This window comes from Anolis carolinensis, chromosome 3 (genome assembly GCF_035594765.1).
Source record: "Anolis carolinensis isolate JA03-04 chromosome 3, rAnoCar3.1.pri, whole genome shotgun sequence".
Lineage (NCBI taxonomy): Eukaryota > Metazoa > Chordata > Lepidosauria > Squamata > Dactyloidae > Anolis > Anolis carolinensis.
This window is the reverse complement of record NC_085843.1, coordinates 97,728,608-97,748,670: the sequence shown is the minus strand read 5'-3', so window position 1 is coordinate 97,748,670 and position 20,063 is coordinate 97,728,608. Positions and strand designations below refer to the sequence as shown.

The window sequence follows — 20,063 nt, the reverse complement described above, 5'->3', positions numbered from 1 at the left end:
AAACTACAAATATCATAGTTCAATAGCATTGAACCATGGCAGCTAAATTGGAGGTAAACAGCATTCATTCTGAAATTTAATTTATTTTTCTGACAAAATAAAACATCTGAACTATTCTGTACAATGGTTACAACTACTGATTTCAATACAAATATAATATTTTAAAGGTAACTAAAAGTAATATATAGAGAGTACATGTTTGACTTCATATTGAAAATAAAATCCTACCTCTACTTGAAGGAACCAGACACAAAAGAAGCAAAAGGAGAGAGACAGAAACTTTATGTTTTAGCAGGATTTTCCATATATTGTTGGCACAGATAGGATGTAGTCTCTTGGCAATCATCCTAGAACACAAAAGAAAATATCTAAATTAACTAAATAACTTAAATATTAACCCTTATACATTGGATAGATTTTTCCTCCTGCACTTTTACAGTTATTGTTGTAATTTTGAAAAATTGTATATTCTGCTGATACCTCCAAAAGGAAATCCAAGGCACCTATGTTTTTCATATAAGAAAAACACAAAATACCCTATAACACAAAACACCATAAATATTATAGTCAACCATCCATATCCACAGTTTTGGCATCCACTGATTCAACCATTCGTGGCTTTAAATATGCATAAATGATAATCAAGATCTACTGAAAATGCTGGCCACAGATACAGGTGAACCATCAGGAGAAAATGCTGCTAGAACACGGCCATATAGCCCAGAAACCACACAACACCCCGATCATCAAAAACTTATGTCAGTTTGGATGTATACACCATTGAACATTTCATGGAGGGGGGGGGGACATAATTTCATTCACCAGGATGTACCAACAAAACAATCACTTTATGATAGAGTGCACCGTTTACTAGAAGGAAGAACCACTTTTGCACAAGCAGTACAATCCTGAGCTCTTGATCTCTAAATTGCTTTCAGAAAATAATTAGCACGAAATTTCATTATGAAGCTTCATTAATTCATTAGTATGTGTTACTCTGTATAATGTTAAACAATTTTCTCTTATCAAATACATAATGTCCAATTTACCGTATATAAAAACTGTCTGCCTCTTTTATTATGCTTTTAAACAAACTAAACATGAAATGCATGAAATCTTTCTGTATTCGAGTGCAATTCTTTTTTATTTACTGCATGTGAAATTTTAAATTGTGTTATTATTTGTTTATAACTGCATTAGTCTTTCATATGCCTATTTGCTAGAATCCACCATCATTTGCTTGCAATTCAGTTTGTGCATTTGGGATCAGACACCTAAAAGACATTTGATATTATTTTCTCCCAAACACACACTATAGCACGTTACAAATCTGCTTTTAAAACTGAGGGTACTTTTAAAAGATCTTTGTGGCACTGACCGGGAGAGGACAACTGTGATTCAATTGGTGGGAAAGGTGAACATTGGTATTTGCTGTTCTTCACACTTCTTGCTAACATGTGGCATCAAGTTGACTTTGATATATGGTGATCCTCTGAAATGGGACCCTCCTGCTCAGGTCTTACAAACTCAGGGCCATGACTTTTTTGACCTGGTCAACCCACTTGTAATGTGTTCTTTCTCTTTTCTTACTACCTTCAACTTTACTAATAGTTGTGATGTTTGCCAATGGGTTGTGTGATATTATGATATAGACAAGGTACCCATTCTTGAACCCATTATTTGTCTTTTTGGCAGGTCATGGTATTTATAAAACTCTTCTCCATCATCACATTTCAAATCAGGTCTTTCCCCACCCCACCATTTTTCACTGTACAGCTTTCACATCCACACATAGCAAACTGGTACACTTGAGGATCTTATTTTTTTTCCTACATTGCTGTCTTTTCAGATTTGACATATCATACTGACTGGTCAGAAGTCTAGAGATTTGAAATTAGTTCTTCCTGAACATTTTTGAATTTTATGCAATATTTGTTCAATGCGCTACCTGTCCCTGTTGATTTCTGGTGAATTTCTAGAATGAGTCATGTTTTTGAAACTCAATGAAGAAGAGGGAGGAGGCTACACCTTAGAGATTACCGGTAATACACACAATTAACGTATCTGGCTCCATACTCTTGATTCTCTTTTACTTGTGGAAGGTCTGACTCATGACGTATTGATTTTCCTTCCCTCATTACATTTCCAAGGAAGGGAAGAAACTCCACCCACACGATACCTCAGGTAAAAAAAATTTTTTTAAAAAAAAACAACCTGAATTTTGTGCAAGGATGAGCCCTGACTGGATTCAGGGGAGGAAACAATCATTACAAATTATGCAATCCAAAAACATAATAACCCAACATTTACTGGGCCGCTGATCCTCCTTCAAGAACCCTCAGTCTTCTGATTTCATAACTAATTTCTATTTTGATTCATGATGTAGCCAAGATATTTTAGTTTTGATGACTTCAAAATCCTCTTTATAGTATGCAAATGATCAACTGTGTCATTGTTTCTGAATTCCTAATTTTCAGCTACAACTCCCACTTTTTACACTTTCTTCCTTAAGTTTCATTAGTGGACATTCCGAGTCTTTCCTAATTTCAGATTATAATATGGAAAGGAAGGTAAATGCAACTGTGCTCTGAAGAAATCATGCCAAGAAACTTAAGTGAAGCATCATTAAAGCACACAACATCAAATCATCTGTAGATTTTAATTTCTAAATTGTCTTCTTTCAATTTTTTTCACTGAAAATAACCCAATTTTAAAAATGAAAGCTACACTTATCATAACCCAAATACATGTCAACATAGAAGTCTTGGACAAAGAACCCCAAATATTCCAGGCTTTTCTCTATCTTTCTTAGAAGTACCATTTGTGGCCGACAGTGTAAATCCTCCCACAGAAACATCAGTTATCTTATGAAGATTTTTTAAATTTTGTCAGAAGCGACTTGATAACATACTGTAAGTCGCTTCTGGTGTGAGAGAATTGGCAATCTACAGAGACGTTGCCCAGGGGACGATGGATGTGTTATCATTCTGCTGGGAGGCTTGTCTCATGTACCCATCTTAGGAAGATGAGCAAGGGGAAAACAGGAGTTGGGTCCTTTCTCCCAGATTCACAGGTCGCACAACTGAACAACTACGGCACTGAGAAGTACTGCAGAAACACCTCCCCTCCACCCCACCCCACCCCCCCATACACACACACACCAGCCTACTTACGTTACCTTTCCCACCTGCTGAAAAATAGAGCTGATATCATGAATGGAAGACAGGAAGAAAGGATCACTGCATCAAGAATGCTGGAGAAATAGTTTCCAGGAACAGTTTCCTTGCTCAGTGCTGCAAGGAAAGAACAAGCCCTCAGGATGAGACCTGGCAATTTTTACCAAGCCTGAGTAGCACATTGGTTGACTTGTTTAACAGAGAAGGTTAATGTGCAAAATGAAGTCATGGTTCAATTATTTACTTAGCGCTTTTGTTCTGAAAGATTTCATTTACGTTGAAAAACTAAAACAAAAAAAACCTTTCCCCACTAGCTCAAGTCATGTTCTGTTCAAACCAGCACACTGCTTCCACAGTAGCCAATCACATATCTTTTGGAAGCACTTGAACAAGACATGAAGCATGAGTAATAACATTCTTGTGTGATTTGTATCAAGCATGTGCTATTTAGAGACACATAAATTGTCTCGGTAAGATGAGTGGGATGGTTTGTTTTCTGTAATTTTATTGTGAAATGAAAGAGAAAATTTACCATAATTAGAATACAGTAATATGATTTTAAACAAAGCAGAATCTAAGGCTACTGTTTGTTTAAAACTTATTCCAGGATAGTCTGGTAATATATTACATTGCCAAGTTAGCAATGAAGAGGACTTAGATAAAAGTATCTGACGTATAAGATATAATGCTGAAATGGAAATGGCCATACTTTTTATTGGTTACAGCTATTTGAGTCTTGGTACAACATAGGATCACAACAACAACAACAACAACTTTATTTTTATATCCCGCCTCCATCTCCCCGAAGGGACTCATGGCAGCTTACATGGGTCCAAGCCCGGGTAATTACAATCATCAGAAGATAAAAAAAACATCAAGATAAAATACAAATTATACACATTAAACATAGTAAAAATTACAATAATGTCAGAGTATAAGTAAACATAATTAAAAACCTGAACAAAGACCCTTAGTAGTGGGATTTTTGTGTAATTTATTTCCACATCCTTGACTAATTCAACACTGAGCAGCTGCTAGGACTTGTTAACTGGAACAGTTTCCCTATGTGGAGACAGCAAAATGCCACCACTGGGATGGGATTTGGAGCTTAATGAGACAGTGAAGTGCAATAGAAAGCTCTCCTGAAATGTCTAGTTAATAATAATTTTATTTATTTCGTGTCAAAAGCATTGTACATTTCAAATAATGGAAATAAAAAAAAATTAAAAAAAAGGAATCACAAGCAACTAAATAGTTTTGGACCAAAAGCGGGCAACAGCAACCGCATTGTCTGTAGCTTTAAACAACTCCTCCTCCGTACATGAGGCAGGGCATTGTGGGCAAGCATACATATGCTGAGTTGTTTGTTCAGCTCCACAGTCACACAAGGTGGAGGATTCCTCCAGGTAGTGCCACCTTGCCAAGTTGTCTTTTGATCTGCCCACTCCGCTTCTGAGTCTGTTCAGGGACTTCCAAGTTGCCCATTCTTGGTTTGCCCCTGGAGGAAGACCCTCTTGGGGGGCCATCCAGTTAGAATTGCCAGGTTTGTTAATAATAATAAAAATAATAATAATAATAATATAATATAATATAATAAAACAAATATAATAAAATAAATATAATAAAACACAGAATTAGAAGAGATCCTAAGAGTCATTGAGTCCAACTTCTTGAGCATGAATCCAGATATCAGATGAGCTGCTTGCCAACAAATGGTATACACACAGCCTGGGTGTCATGGAAAGATCTGTAAGTGGAAGCTACTCCCACAGCTGCCTGAAGATTAGGCAATAATTATATTCCTTTGATCCAGCCCATCCCAACTGCCTGACCCGCCTCCCTAAATCCACAAAGAAAAATCCTAAAGCAAGAAAGCAGGGAAATGGGCACAAGGCTCTTAATTCTATTTATGTTCCCTGGAGGATCTGAATGAAGACTTCCAACATCTGCACTGGAATGTCCCACCTCCTGCTAACAACCAACCTCTAGATTGGTTGATCTTTTCTGTCATGCCATAGGGCTCCCCAGAAGAAGATAGGATGCCAGATATAAGAACAATGGCAGGCTGTTCATCTTGACATCCCTTTGAGATAAAGGTTTCTTTAAATTGACTTTGTGTTAGGATATTTGGGAACACTCTGCAATATTTCACATCACCCTATTTTGGTGGTAAATTCTTGTTCTATAGATAAAGCATTTATCTATACATGTTCTCCTGTATAAATCCACTTCAGTTAGTTTCCAAAAAAACAAAACTGGTGGCATAAAAATGTCTTCACTTGCTGACAGAAAGATAGCAACACTTGGGGTTTTCTGGCTTTCTCAAAGAAAAAATTCCAGTCCTGGAGCAGGGACCAAGAAGATCCCACCAAACAAACCAGAGAAGGTGGTGGGACAGATAAAAGAGCATCTCCAGATGATCTTACAGTTGTAATGCATTAATAAAGGGGGAGAGAGACCTTCACCTTCCATTACATCTTCCATCTCTTGGATAGGTATGATTAATGGAGGTATGTTCCCATTTAACTGTAGAACTTCTTTCATTGAGATCCAATGTTGACTCTCTCATCATTGGACCTCAAAGAACGGGAGACTGAATGGCCCTTGTGGTTTCTTTGAATGCTATGATTCTATCTAACTGATTAAAAACCATATTTTCTTTATAAACATTTACCAGTTTTTATTTTAGGATTACTGTTGTCATTCTGAATTATCCTTTTTTTACTGTCTTTCTGTTTTTACTATACATTTCCTCAAGGACTCATTGAGAAATGGGTTATTGAAGAAGAACTGTCCAAATTATACTTGGATGCTCAATGTTTTCAACTGCAATTTACTTCCATGAGAAAGACACCAGCAATAGCAGAATAATGGGTTTTAACTGCCATTTCTGATTCAGATCTAAGTCAAGACACAGACAAAAATCCTAAGAACCGATCCAGCAATTGATATTAAACTAGAAGAGTGCCTGTCTGTTCTTCTCATTACTTTGTATATTTATTAGAAAGTGAATCTGCTTATATGTTTCCAGCCTGGCACACAAAAATATAAAACTTATTTTTTAAAAAGTTTGGCCCAAGAAAGTGGATGGAATGAAAACGGTACAAACACTGGAAAGTGTTATGTCACTGTGAAAATTGGCATTGACTTAATAGCAAAAAAAGAAACAACTTATTTATAAAAGGTTGTCCTAATTTTTGTAGGTTTTTCCAGGAGGTACTAAGAAAGCAATCCTCATGTCACTGAAGTCGAGAGCATTCCCTCTACTCCCATTTAATAAGGAAATGACAGCCTTATTGGGTTGTTGGCAGTACGCTGCGCAGATTTATAGCAAATAAGACAAAACAAGGTGCTTCTTTTGAAACGTCAAAGCTCTATACAAAAATGTTCATGTCTCTGGCACATGAGTCATAAAATTCTATTCTATAATGCACATTCATAGAAGTGAATGGAATTGGAAATAACAGTCTTAATGACAGAACAAACAAAAACTGTAAAATAAATTTCACTGTTATTAGAATACAATCAGCCATCCACATTTCCTAGTTTAATCTTTTTCATATTTGATTATTCACTGATTTGGTTAATATGTTATCTCTAAAAATCTCTTGGTCTTCCTGGGAATATTGTACAATAATGTTGCTTTTTATGTGTGTGGTCACATTCTCATTTGAGTCCAGCACAACCTATCATCAAGCTAAACAAAACAGTTTCTGCGCCAAAACCAATGCTAAACGGACTCAGATCAGTTTTGTCCAATACTGTGAATGATCACTGTCCAAGAAATGAATGTGTGCAAAAGTGGATCGTTATTATAATAAATTATAGACTCTTAAAGAACATCCCTGAGACTAAGGGAAACAGGATTCTCCACAGCTCTTGTTTTTTCCACCAGCAGGCTAACACTTTTTTTTATTCAAGCAGGCTTTTGTCAAGTATAGTGTTCCCTCACTTATTGCGGGGGTTAGGTTCCAGGACCACCCGCAATAAGTGAAAATCTACAAAGTAGGGACGCTATATATTTATACATTATTTTAGTAGTTATACACTATTTTAAGTTTTCATCAACCAATCGTGTGTTGATAAATTGCCTCCTTCTCCTCCCGTTGCCACTTGGGCTCCTTTTCTCTCCCTTCAGTTTCTCCTTCCTAGCTTCCTTAGGCTGTAAATTGTAATTTTTTTTATGATTTATAATATTCTTTTAGAGTTTACTGATAAACCGCAAAACAGCAAATCCGCAAAAAGCGAACCGCGAAGTAGCGAGGGAACACTGTACATTAATCTGCTGTTTTTATTGCTGCGTTTTTACTTAATTGCTTTTCAACTAACATTCATTAGTTGGAGCTAAACTAGACCCATAGGATTAATATCATGTCCCAACTTCCAGTTGGATTTAGACCACTCTGTTTATATAATTTTGTAACTTAATTTCCTTTTAGTCTATGTTTTTAGTTGTTTGGCATTTTTTGAGCATCTTTATGGAAATTGTTTTGTTTTAATGCAGGACAGGCTGCCTACTTTTACAAACAGGATTTTTCACTCTCTAGAGCCTACTGGCCAGCACCCTCTACTAGAGTCCACTAGGTGTTAACAGATGTGTGAGTGAAGCTGCTATTAAATAAGCAGTATCAAGGGAAACAACTGGAACTATTGCTTATAAAAAGGCATTTTTTGTTCCTAGAAGTCTTAAGCAATCATATGGGTCCAATAATAGAAAAAGGCAGGGTATTAAATAAATAAATACAGTGGGACTTACAACTAAGCATGGAAAAATTTCTCTTGCCCATTCTGCTAACCTATGGTACTCATTTTGACTATGTCTTTTGCCATGCCCCCAAAGAAAAAATTAAAATTCAAGCTGCTCTTACAAATCCATATCTGTATAGTGCTTTAGTCCATACATACACACTCACTTCAAGATTTCACACATAGAAAATACAACATGTATGCAGCATCTGGGTGTGGGCACATGTCAAAATTTACTCATGAGAAAGAGCAGACAAGTTAAAGAGGCTTATTTTGCCTGACCCAACAGGGAAGGACAGTTCTCTCCTCCTCCTCTACTCTTCCACACACAAGTTAACTGTGTACATTTCTTGTTGTACGCATTTGAACTCAGATTGCATTGATTGAAGCAGATCATGGATGAAGGTTGGAAGTGCTAAAAGGAGGAGAAACCCAGGACATTTGAAAAGCAGCTGAAAATCAGACAACAAGGATTGGGATGGCCCTTGCCAAATGAGAATAGCTATGTGCACAGATATAAACACAAACAAACAGCGTGTCTCTACAACAGTGTTTCTTAACCTGGGGGATGAGACCCCTGGGGGGGTCACAAAGGGGATGTCAGAGGGGTCTCCAAAGACCATCAGGAAAAAAAGTATTTCTGATGGTCTTAGGAACCCCTTTGTAGGTGAACTATAAATTCCAGCAACTGAGACTCCCAAATTTCAAGGTCTATTATTTCCAAACTCTACCAATGGTCAAATTTGGGCATATTGAGTATTCATGCCAAGTTTGGTCCAGATCTATCATTGTTTGAATCCACAGTGTTCTTTAGATGTAGGTGAACAACTCCAAAACTCAAGGTATGGGAGTTCTGTGTGCCAAATTTGGTTCAATTCCATTGTTGGTGGAATTCAGAATGCTCTTTGATTGTAGGTTAACTATAAATCCCAGCAACTACAACTCCCAAATGATAAAATCAATCCCCCCTCAACCCCACCAGTATTCAAATTTGGGCGTATCGGGCATTTGTGCCAAAATTAGTCCAATGAATGAAAATACATCTTGCATATCAGATATTTTCATTATGATACATAACAGTAGCAAAATTAGTTATGAAGTAGCAACAAAATTAATTTTATGGTTGGGGGGTCACCACAACATGAGGAACTGTATTAAGGGGCCGCAGCATTAGGAAGGTTGAGAACCACTGATCTACAAAATACCACAAAGAGGCATATCTTGCAAAATATGCTATTGCTGAGAAAATCTGGATATATATATATGTATATGTATACTGGGGATTCCACTTAAAGGTAACAGGAGGCCATTGTGGGATGCCAGGTGTGAGGTTACCTACCCAAAGCTGTGGGTGTATTCATTTAATAGCTCAGACAAATTGGCAACAAGGCAAGGAATTGTTCATTAACTGTCTTTATGAAGCAGCTTCCAAGTCCTCTTAATCTTGACTCCTCCATCTGACCTTTCCCTTTTTCTCCTGAACCAGGAACTTCTCTCAAAGCAAGTGATATCATCGTCCTAAATAATCAAAAATGTCCTGGCACTTTGCCTTAAGAGCCCTGGTTCCCACTATGACAGTGCTGCAAAATCCTTCAATGTTTCGACACCAAACATTGCTGAGAAGGGATCTTATCTAACAACCAAAGCCAGACTTCATTATAGCTAAGACTGGATAAGCCAAGCTGTTTCCAGTCTCTATATTCAGTCCACTGCGTTTCCATTTTGATCTGTGATTCATCAGTGAGATCCAACTGAATATTTATTGTTCCTGATCTCTTCTTGTTTTCCCCATTGTCCACTAGTGACCTGGTCAAATCTGGTGGCTTTTAGTGTCCAGAAACATAGGCACTGATAACATCCATCCTGCTGCTGTATCTGGAATTTTTTGTATAGAATCCTACTTCACTGACTTGCCTTTTGATATTTCCCATTGAATAATTCATCATCATTTCATACTCAATATATTAAGAGCATATTAAGAAGAGAAGCATTTTGTGTTTCCTCCCAAGTTCTATCTCACACAAACTACCATGGCTTTATCTTTATTTCCTCTGTATTTTATACTTTACATATGAAAAACATTATTTATTTACTTTAAATATATTCAGCCCCTTATCAAAGTTGTTGGACATTGCCCAATGAGTTACAGAAATATTGCGCTGTCAAAGGTTTTCAACAACACAATATTCAAGCATAAAACCACAATTCAATTTGAGGTACAATTTAAGACGACAAGGGATAAACATCAAAATAGTTGAATCATATAAACTTGCAAACCTTTTTTTAAAAAAAAATATCATAACAAATTAAAACACAAAAATCAATAGCAAGCCATCTAAAACCAGGCTGAAACAAATAATTGAAATTCCTAGAATTTATAAATCAATAACCTCAAAACAGCTAATTTTGAAATGTATAGTGCTATAAGGATATAAGTGTATTTCTTCTCTATCACATCATTGAGAAAATATTGCTTTGGTAAAAAGCTTTGTTAACACCATAACCTTCACTCCCTGGTACAGGATTAGTTCAGTTAGCAAAACCTGTGAGAAAGAAGCTCCTTTTTGTAAATATTTTTTCATGGAAGCTCAATCCAGCCCCCCCCCCCCCTTCCCGGCCACTTTTGGTCCAATTAGATAGCCAGGACCTGAGCCACATAGGGCTTTATATATCACAACCAGCACTTTGAATTGTGCTTGGAAACAGACTGGCAGTCAGTGGAGCTATTCCAAAAATATCTCCTCCCTGTAGCCAGTCCCAATTAGCAGTCTGGCTGCAAGAGCAAGCCAGCTGCAATTAACTGCAATGAATCACTCTGACCAGGAGGTCATGAGTTCAAGGCCCGCTCGGAGCCTATGTTTGTTTGTCTTTGTTCCATGTTAAAAGGCATTGAATGTTTGCCTATATGTGTAATGTGATCCGCCCTGAGTCCCCTTCGGGGTGAGAAGGGCGGAATATAAATGCTGTAAATAAATAAATAAATAAATAAATAAATAAATAAACTATTTGGACCAGCCAAAATTTCCAAACACTATTCAGAGGCAGCCCCACGTAGAGAGCGTTACAGTAATCCAGATGGGATGCAACTCTGGGTGCAACAAAATTCTTTATCATTACCTTAACATCGTGTCACTTTATTGCCCTCTATGACAATATTTCCCTGCTCAGGAACTTTGCCCCATAACCCCAAGCTCCAGGTTGATCATCTTAGCCACAATAAGATTTCCTGCTTCCTTAAAGAAGTTCACTCTTTCTCCCTTGCTGACCTATTATTCTTAGAAATTTGAATAATGCCACCTCCCCTTTCTCCCTTCAGCTCCCCTTTGAAATCTCATAAAACAACCTTTCAGACTTGCCTAACGCAGGACTGGGGAACCTTTGGACCTTCATATCTAGTTGGGCAATAGTCTCTATTACCTCAGACCAGTGTTTCTCAAACGCCACTCCTCCAGGTGTTTTGAACTTCAACTCCCAGAAATCCCACCCAGCTTACAAGCACCTGGAGGAACAAAGTTAGAGAAACACTGCCCCAGAAGATTGGGAGGAAATCCTTTCCTACAGCACAAACATGAATTGGGTAAACACTGCACAGATCCAAAACTATGGAAATGTCCAACAGTGAAGTCTTCTACCTGCATCTCAATGACTCCAGCTCCAGCTGGAGGTGTAATACAGCATAAGCATAAAAAAATAAAGCTGGACCAAGGAAATACGTATTACCAGTAGATATTAAGAGAAATGAAAAGGAATGTTCAGATGACACATCGTGTGTAATTCAATCCCAAGCCACATATGAGACAACTCTATGCCTGATGTGACATGAAGGGCTCAAATATAAGCTGGCAAATCAGGACATAATTTTGCTAATGCTGAGCACTTAAACAGAGATATGTAATAAGCTGTTCCTAAGTCCCCTGTTAGGATCAACAGGACTTTCAGGTTCTCTGCCTTTGCTCAATCATGTTCACTCCTTTTTAGAAAACAACATAACTTGCTGAAAGAGACAAGATTATCTCTTGTTTACAATGTATCTGTTTGTCCACATGACCCATTTAACTCTGCCACAGAAGATGCTAGGAGAGAACATGTCATAGACAGAACGCCAGCGAGTAAAACAAAACTCAGTTTATTGAGGTTACAGAACCAAAAACGCCCGTAGGAGACAAAGAACAGAGCAAACACTTGACTTCAGTGTGATAAGTAACAAAAAACAACTCAGTTTGAGCTTAAACGATTCAAAGGGATAAACCGGGTTAAACAGAAGTATAATCCGGATTAAAACAAAAGTGCTTACTTCAGCCTGGCAAACAATGCAAACAAAAGAGGATCAACAGGAGTCAGAATGTAAACAACAGACTGGTAGCAGATTCCTCTCTGCTACTCAGAAACAGCAGGAGAATAAACCAGGCTTGTTTATTCCTTCCTGCAGCAAACGAAAAGTGTGGTCGTAGTCAGGATTCAGTTTAAGGTTCAGCGGCCAACGATATCCAGGTCCAGGCACAGCAGTCAGGGTAACGGCAGTCAGCAGGGTCCCAATCCGGTCCAGAGGTCAATAGCCAAGCGTAGTCGTCTAGAAATCCAAAGGTCTCACCGATAGCCAACAGAAGGGATAATCCGGAATCGAAGTCAGTCAGTCCAGCGTCAATCCAGTGCGAGTAGATATTGCCCGTCAAAAAGATGACGGAGGTCCAAGCTATCGAGATTAAACACAAGTTGCACAGAGAAAAACCCCGCACAGTTCCTCCCGCCGTCGATGCCCAGTGTCCTTGGTAAACTTACGTATCCAGTAACGAATCACACCCGTCTTCAGGAAGTTCCCCAACAAAAGCCCAAGCGTCCGTCCAGATTACCTTGCCCAACGCAATTAGACATTGGTCCAAAACCCCAATTTATCCCAGTTCAAGCTCATCATCGCTGTCAGCTGCCATCCCAATTCCAGGTGCCCCAACATCATCATCCTCATCAAAGCTTAAGCACCTTTGACTACGCCCCACAGCATCCCCAGCTGTGGATCCCGCTCCATCCCTCCAGCCAGTCCATGGGTCTGATCCTGCAACCCGCCAATCACCTCCCATGCTTTCATTGCCTGTTTCCCCAACACCCAAATCCTCCCTCACACGAGTCCATTCCATGTCATCCTCCTCCGAGCTGGCCATCTCTTCCTCCAAACCCTCAGAAAAACCCTCAAATGAGTCCTCATCTGTCGGGTCTGTAAACAAATCCCGGAGCCGTTTTCTTTCACGCTCCTCGAAAGAGTCTGACTCTCGAGGAGTCTTATGACCCCTTCTTCTATTACCGGAGCCCGAAGGCTCAACCATAACAGAACAGCTGTGGAAGGAATGGTGTTTCTTGCTATGACAAATATTACAGTACAGCTCTGATAGTGTATTTCAGTCTGCAGGCTCTTTCTTACACTCATGTGTAAGTCCAGAAATTTTTGTTAAGAAATCTACCCCCAAAACCTGAGTCAACTTATGCAGGTGCCTGTCCCTCCGAGAGACGAGGAGCATGCCGTGGGTTTTCCTCGGCCAGGCCCTTGCTGGAGGAAGCTTTTTCCTCCAGTGAGGGCCTGGCCAAGGGAGATCCGGGGAGACGTCCCTCGGCGACCACTCACCACTTGGGAAGCCCCCCTGAGTGTTGCTAGGCAGCAGCATTCACGGGCACTTCCCTGGGCTGAGTGGTCACGCGAGGGACACAGCCCCGTCCCTCGGCGACCACTACCTGCTTGAGAAGTGCCTGTGAGTGTTGCTAGGCAGCAGCACTCACGGGCACTTCCCTGGGCTGAGTGGTCACGTGAGGGACACAGTCCTGTCCCTCGGCGACCACTCGCTGCTTGGGAAGTGCCCATGAATGTTGCTAGGCAGCAGCACTTACGGGCGCTTCCCTGGGCCGAGTGGTTGTGCGAGGGACGGAGCCCCGTCCCGCGGCGACCACTACCTGCTTGGGAAGTGCCTGTGAGTGTTGCTAGGCAACAGCACTCACGGGCACTTCCCTGGGCCGAGTGGTCGCATGAGGGATGGAGCCCCATCCCTCGGCGACCACTTGTCGCTTGGGAAGCACCTTTGAGAGTTGCTAGGCAGCAGCACTCACTGGTGCTTCCCTAAACCGGATTGCCAGGAAGGATAATAGGACCGTATTTAAGCCAAAATGAGTGATGACATTCTGTTTGCTTTTTCCCACTTTGTGTATCAATATTTCTATGTGGTATGTTGTATAGTAAAGCTAAATCATAAATACATTTATATATGGGCATGGATAATCTCTTTCCTGCTTTGTGTACATGCATTTCATGTACTATATATATTCTAAGAATATATATGGCTCATTCAATCACAGTTTAGCATATTTAAAGTGACTTTCCACATTTGCTTGGGTTAGAGCAGCAGTTCTCAGAGTGCCTCCGTGGAGCCATTGGGGCTCTGCAAAGAATCCTGAATGGCTCCAGAGTTTCCTCCCCCCGCCTCCCTTGCCGCCAAAAGCCTTTTTTCCTTGTAGCCCAGATCTTTTCCTCCTTGCCTTCCTTGTTTCCAAAACCCTATTTCCCATTGTTCAGGGGGTGCTTTGATTGTGCTTTTCTGCATGGCAGAAGGGGGTGGAATTGGTTGGCCCCTGGGGTTTCTGCTATTATTGTTATTGTTATTGTTACAAAGGCTGGGTGGACATCTGCTGGGGTACTTTGATTGTGCTTTTTGTGCATGGCAGAAGGGGGTTGGACTGGATGGCTCCTGGGGTTGCTTCTATTACTGATATATACACATTATATATAATATAATATATAGTATAATATAAAAACATTTCTTGGGACTCCATGAGAAACTTTTCCTTCAAAAAGGGCTCCATGACTGAAAAAGTTTGAGAACACCTGGGTTAGAGGGTCAGGGCCCTTAGAAAAGTAGGAAAACCACACTTGTTTTAACCAGCGGGAATACTTTTCTAGGAATCTCTGGATGCTCCAGCAGCAATCGATGTTGCTCTGTAGTCACCTGCCTGAGAATCACCACAGAATCGTGTTGGAAAAGCTAGAGATCCCTAGAGAAAACATATTAATCAAATTCATGAATAACCAAATCCACAAATGTTAAATCTGCAAACATGGAAGGCGTACTGTATTTTGATGATAGAGTTAAGCATTTAGTTCTGCCACAATGAAGCTAAAAGGCTTTAAAATACTTTACTTTTAAGGTGCGACCTATGTGGGTTGTACCTACATTCTTTCTACTATTATATCATTTCTTTTCCTTTCATAAGAAGTGAAGTTGTGTTACATTTTATTAAAATGAAAAACTTATCCTTGTTCTTAAACATACTGAAAAACCTGTTTTGCCACCCATGCTATCTATATTATTTACTACTTAGTTCTATTTATTATCTACTGTGTACTGAGATTTGGCAATGTGTCTTCTTCAGAATTTTAAAAGATAAACATTATGGGTCCTTTTCCTGTGGTCTCAAGGACAGCCTGTGGAAAGTGCATATAAGCCACTTGGAGAACGTAACTCCTTTGCTACGACACCTTCTTCAGTTCCAGTTCAAAGCACTGGTCATGACATAGGGTGAATCTACACTATAGAATTACTGCAGTTTAACACCACTTTAACTGACAGGGTTCAATGCTATGGTATTGTGACAGTTATAGGTTTACAAGGTCTTTAGCCTTCTCTGCTGGTACCTTTCCAGACAATGAATCGCAGGACCGCATAGCATTGAGCCATAGCAATTAAAAGAGTGTCAAACTCAATTAATTCTACAGAGTAGATACACCCATATATACCTTAGAGAACTTGAGACCAGACACCACTCCATGGCCATCAAATTTAACTTCTTTTAAACTAGGTTTGTTGTCATATCATTATATTTGAGTACTGGAATTGTCTGTGATTTAACTATCATAGACAATTCCAGTATTGGGTTGCTGTGAGTTTTCAGGGCTGTATGGCCATGTTCCAGAAGCATTCTATCCTGATGTTTTACCCACATATATGCCAGGCATCCTCTGAGGTTGTGAGGTCTGTTGGAAAATAAGCAAGTGGGGATTATACGTCTGTGGGAAACTCACAGCAATCCAGTGATTCCTGCCATGAAAGCCTTCTACAACACATCAATTCCAGTATTCTTCCTGGCAAAGTCCAATTTAGAAGAGAAAAAATATCCTATAAATTCAATAAACAATTAAAAGCACTCTTTCTCATTGACACTAATTCGATATTATAGACCTTCCCAATGTAAATATTCTTACGACCTCTGTCTTACAGAAGCATAGGGTGTTAAAAAAACATTTCCACATCATACTGTTCAGTCCTGTAATGAATATTGTTCTGATAGGCTCAGTTTCACCAGGATTTCATTCAAGGGATTTGCTCAATATTATCTACATTTGTCAATGCAGGTTGAACATCCCTTCCGAAATGTGAAATACTACAAAATCTGAAATTGTCTATATAGGCTCTGACATAGTGTCACCTTTCTGATTGATGGCTTAAATACACAAACTTTTAAATGGAAAAAATATTAAAATTTTGTATAAAATCTCCTTCAAGCTATGTATATAAGGCATACATGAAATATCCATGAATTTCATGTTTAGACTTGAGTACCATTTTCAAGATAACTAATTATGAAAAAAATGTCTTGGCAGAAGCATTTTGTATACTCAACCTGCACTTAGGATTTTCAAGATAAAATACCATTGTTCTATCACTGTGTAATACTTTCTTGTCCTAATATTTAGATAACAAGAATGGGAATCATGGGACCCCGCTGATGTTTCACACTCTCCGTAGCCCAAGCCAGCACAACTAATCATGAAAAAGTATGGAAGTTGCAATCCAAAATCTAGAAGGCCACTTGATTCCCATCCTGGCTACGCATCCATAGAATCATAGAATCATAGAATCATAGAATAGTAGAGTTGGAAGAGACCTCATGGGCCATCCAGTCCAACCCCCTGCCAAGAAGCAGGAAATCGCATTCATAGCACCCCCGACAGATGGCCATCCAGCCTCTGTTTAAAAGCCTCCAAAGAAGGAGCCTCCACCACATTCCGGGGGAGAGAGTTCCACTGCCGAACAGCTCTCACAGTGAGGAAGTTCTTCCTAATGTTCAGGTGGAATCTCCTTTCCTGTAGTTTGAAGCCATTGTTCCATATGTGGAAACACATCTACATACTAAATTATACACATAATAGAATATGTGTCTCATGCATTTCAATTGGAGATGACAGCTCGACTCACCTCCATAACTGAAATCAACACAAAAGTATTATTGTTTTGTTTGTCTGCTTTTTTTAAAAAAAAAATAGGGTTTAAACTTGTCAAAAATGTCCACACTGATACAGAAGAGTGATCTGCTTATTAATTCCATGGAACTGATTTCCTAGAAAAGGGGGTTAGGACTGCAATATTTATATGTTTAATCGTGTCCCGTTGAAATTTATAACATCTATTGTTGTCCATGTATATAATATGTTTAATAGAGTACAAGGTGACCTGCTAGAATCCACAGTGAAAAAATACTTCCAGTTACTTCAAATAGTTACACCAAACCACAGTTCCTATTTACCCAGGTTTATTAACACACTGCTAAGAAGACATATATCATCTCTAGACTTTTTGCGGTATAATGTTAAGTGGTAATGTAAAAGCAGCAATCAATGTTGCTCTGTTTATTCGCCTTTTATTTCATCTGGCATGCTATCAGAAGTCAGTAACACAGATTAGATCCACTAATCCTCTGGCTTTATTTCCGGAAGAGTGGAAAGTCCATACTTTCAACAATCATCAAACAAACGTTCAATTATCTCTGAAGAGCAAAGAGAGGTGAGGCATTAAATTAAATTGGAATTTAAAAGATGGCAACAGTATCCTTTCTAATGGGCACCATTGCATCCCATTTCCTGAAATGTCTTACTCCAATGGTTTTTTCAAAAAACTTACTTGAGTAGGATGACAACAATCATTATACCTGTTAATCAGTTTTACATGACAGAGCTGCCTTTCCTTGCTTTGTTTTGGTGGAACAATTCAACCACATAGGCCTGTTAACAGTCTGGAACCACCAGCATACAAAGGGAAGCGCCTGAAACTAAGGGTGGATCTACACTGTAGGATTAATATTGTACAACAATACTTTAATTGCCATAATGCAATGCTATGGGACCATGGGAGTTGAAGTTTTACAAGGTATTTAACCTCTCTGTCAAAGAGTGCTGGTAACCCCCCAAAACTACAACTCGCGTGATTTTACAGAATTGAGTAGTGTTGCAAAACTGTATTAATTCTACAGTGTAGATGCACCCTGAGTTATTTCAAGCCCATTCTATTCCATATATTTATTACCTAAGATGAAGCCCCCAGTGGTGCAGCGGATTAAACCTTTGTGCAGGGGAACGGGGTGAGCTCCCGTCTGACAGCTCCAGCTCCCCATGCGGGGATATGAGAGAAGTCTTCCACAGGAAGGTAAAACATCAAACATCCGGGCATCCCCTGGGCAACGTCCTTCCAGACAGCCAATTCTCTCACATCACACCAGAAGCAACTTGCAGTTTCTCAAGTCGCTCCTGACAGGAAAAAAAATACCTAATATTATTCTTGCTATATGCTTTTAATGAATTGCTTCATTTGTTTAAATATTATGCTTGATTTGGCTAAGTCTAATTCCACAGATGCATCTATGCAAACCTACTTGGTGTTGTCGGTTTCGAAAGAGCTACAAGGCAGACAGCCCTTTGCAGATTGAGTTTATAGTATTACGTTTGGTTTGGATGTTTAAAAGTGTCGACTGGTAGCTTCCGATTCCTGGCCAGGCTCCCGCTTCTTTTTTCTTTTTTTCCCTGCCTTTAATTCCATCATCAGACTGACGGAAAAACTGAAGAAAGATTTCCAGATCTGAGCCTTCCAGGCTGGGATGAGAAAGAAGCTTCCCAATTCTGCCCTGCCCGTATTTCTCCATTCCCTTTTTATCCAGCACCTGAAACAAACTCTGAGGGGAAGCTTTGCCAGTCCCATTCATCCTTTCCCTATGCAGCCTAAAGAACATGGGTGCATCTACGTCAGGCATGAGCAAACTTGGGCCCTCTTGGTGTTTTGGACTTCAACTCCCACCATTCCTCACAGCCTTAGGCCCTTTCCTTTTCCCCCTCAGCCGCCCGCTTGCGGAATGGTGGGAGCTGTGAGGAATGGTGGGAGTTGAAGTCCAAAACACCGAGAGGGCCCAAGTTTGCTCATGCCTGCTCTAGTGCGATGAGGCACTTAGTTTAGGAAAGGAGAGCAAGGATGAATCCATACTATGGGATCCTGAGAGCTGTAGTTTGGCAGAGAAGGCTTGTCAAACTACAACTCCTGGGAATCCCCTTTGCATGGAGCCAGTGCAGTGGATGCACCTTCTGGAAAGAAAAGAGAAAGGTCCCCCCCCCCCGCCTTTACCTCCACCCCAAGAAAGAAAGAAAGAAAGAGAGAGAGAAAGAGAGAGAAGGAGTTGGGAAAGCGAATCCTCCCGCTCACCTCAATGCGCCCAGCTCCCAGGCAGCGTTGACTGAAGGCAGCGAGAGCCCCAAGGACTGGCGGGCAGGCTGGCTGGCGAGTTAAAGCGCGTTCGTCCCGCTTTTGGGAGACCCCGCCTGAGGGGAAGGGAAGCGGGGCAGAGGACCCGGCTAGTGCCGCAGAAGGCGGCGGCAGGAGAAGCCAGAGAGGCGGAGAAAGAGAAAGGAGGAGGAGGCTGGCCGAACCAAGCCAAGCCAAGGAGTGTGTGGGTGGGACGGAGGGAGATGGGGAGAACACCAAAGGGAATAACAACAACAAGACAGGCATGTCCTCAAAAAAAGCACTTTGTAGCCTTACCCGCGCTCGAGTATTGTTACCCACACAAGACCATTAAAGTACAATATAACATCAAAACACATTAAAATCATGCATCTGAGTAAAAGGCCAATTTAAATTCATAGTTTCAAATCGGGGTATGTGCATCTGCACTGCAGAATTAAAGCAGCTTGACACCAATGCGATCATGGGGCTTTGTAGTTTCACAAGGTCTTTTGTCTTCTCTGGTAAAGAGTGCTGTTGGTTCAGCAAACTACAACTCCCACCATTCCCTCGCACGGGGCCATCTGAGTTGAAGAGTCCAACTACTCTATGTAACAAAATTTTT

The 20,063-nt window shown here is 40.0% G+C and overlaps 1 protein-coding gene across 6 annotated transcripts in view; it reads right to left on the bottom strand.

The window, feature by feature from the left end:
* The window catches only part of adgrg2 (adhesion G protein-coupled receptor G2), an 84,018-nt gene extending 64,413 nt beyond the window's left edge, over positions 1-19,605 (bottom strand). For 2 of the 6 annotated variants that reach the window (XM_062975215.1, XM_062975214.1), the window contains exons 1-2: positions 3,179-3,485; positions 229-347 (exon numbers count right to left, since the gene is read on the bottom strand). In XM_062975215.1, coding sequence (XP_062831285.1) covers positions 229-347; positions 3,179-3,213 — 154 coding nt within the window. In that variant the 5' untranslated portion in view covers positions 3,214-3,485. Of the gene's footprint in view, positions 1-228; positions 348-3,178; positions 3,486-18,256; positions 18,448-19,420 lie in introns of those variants that run through there. The other 4 variants (XM_062975212.1, XM_008107294.3, XM_062975210.1 and 1 more) reach the window with 4 other exon arrangements.
* Positions 19,606-20,063: the final 458 nt, after the last annotated feature.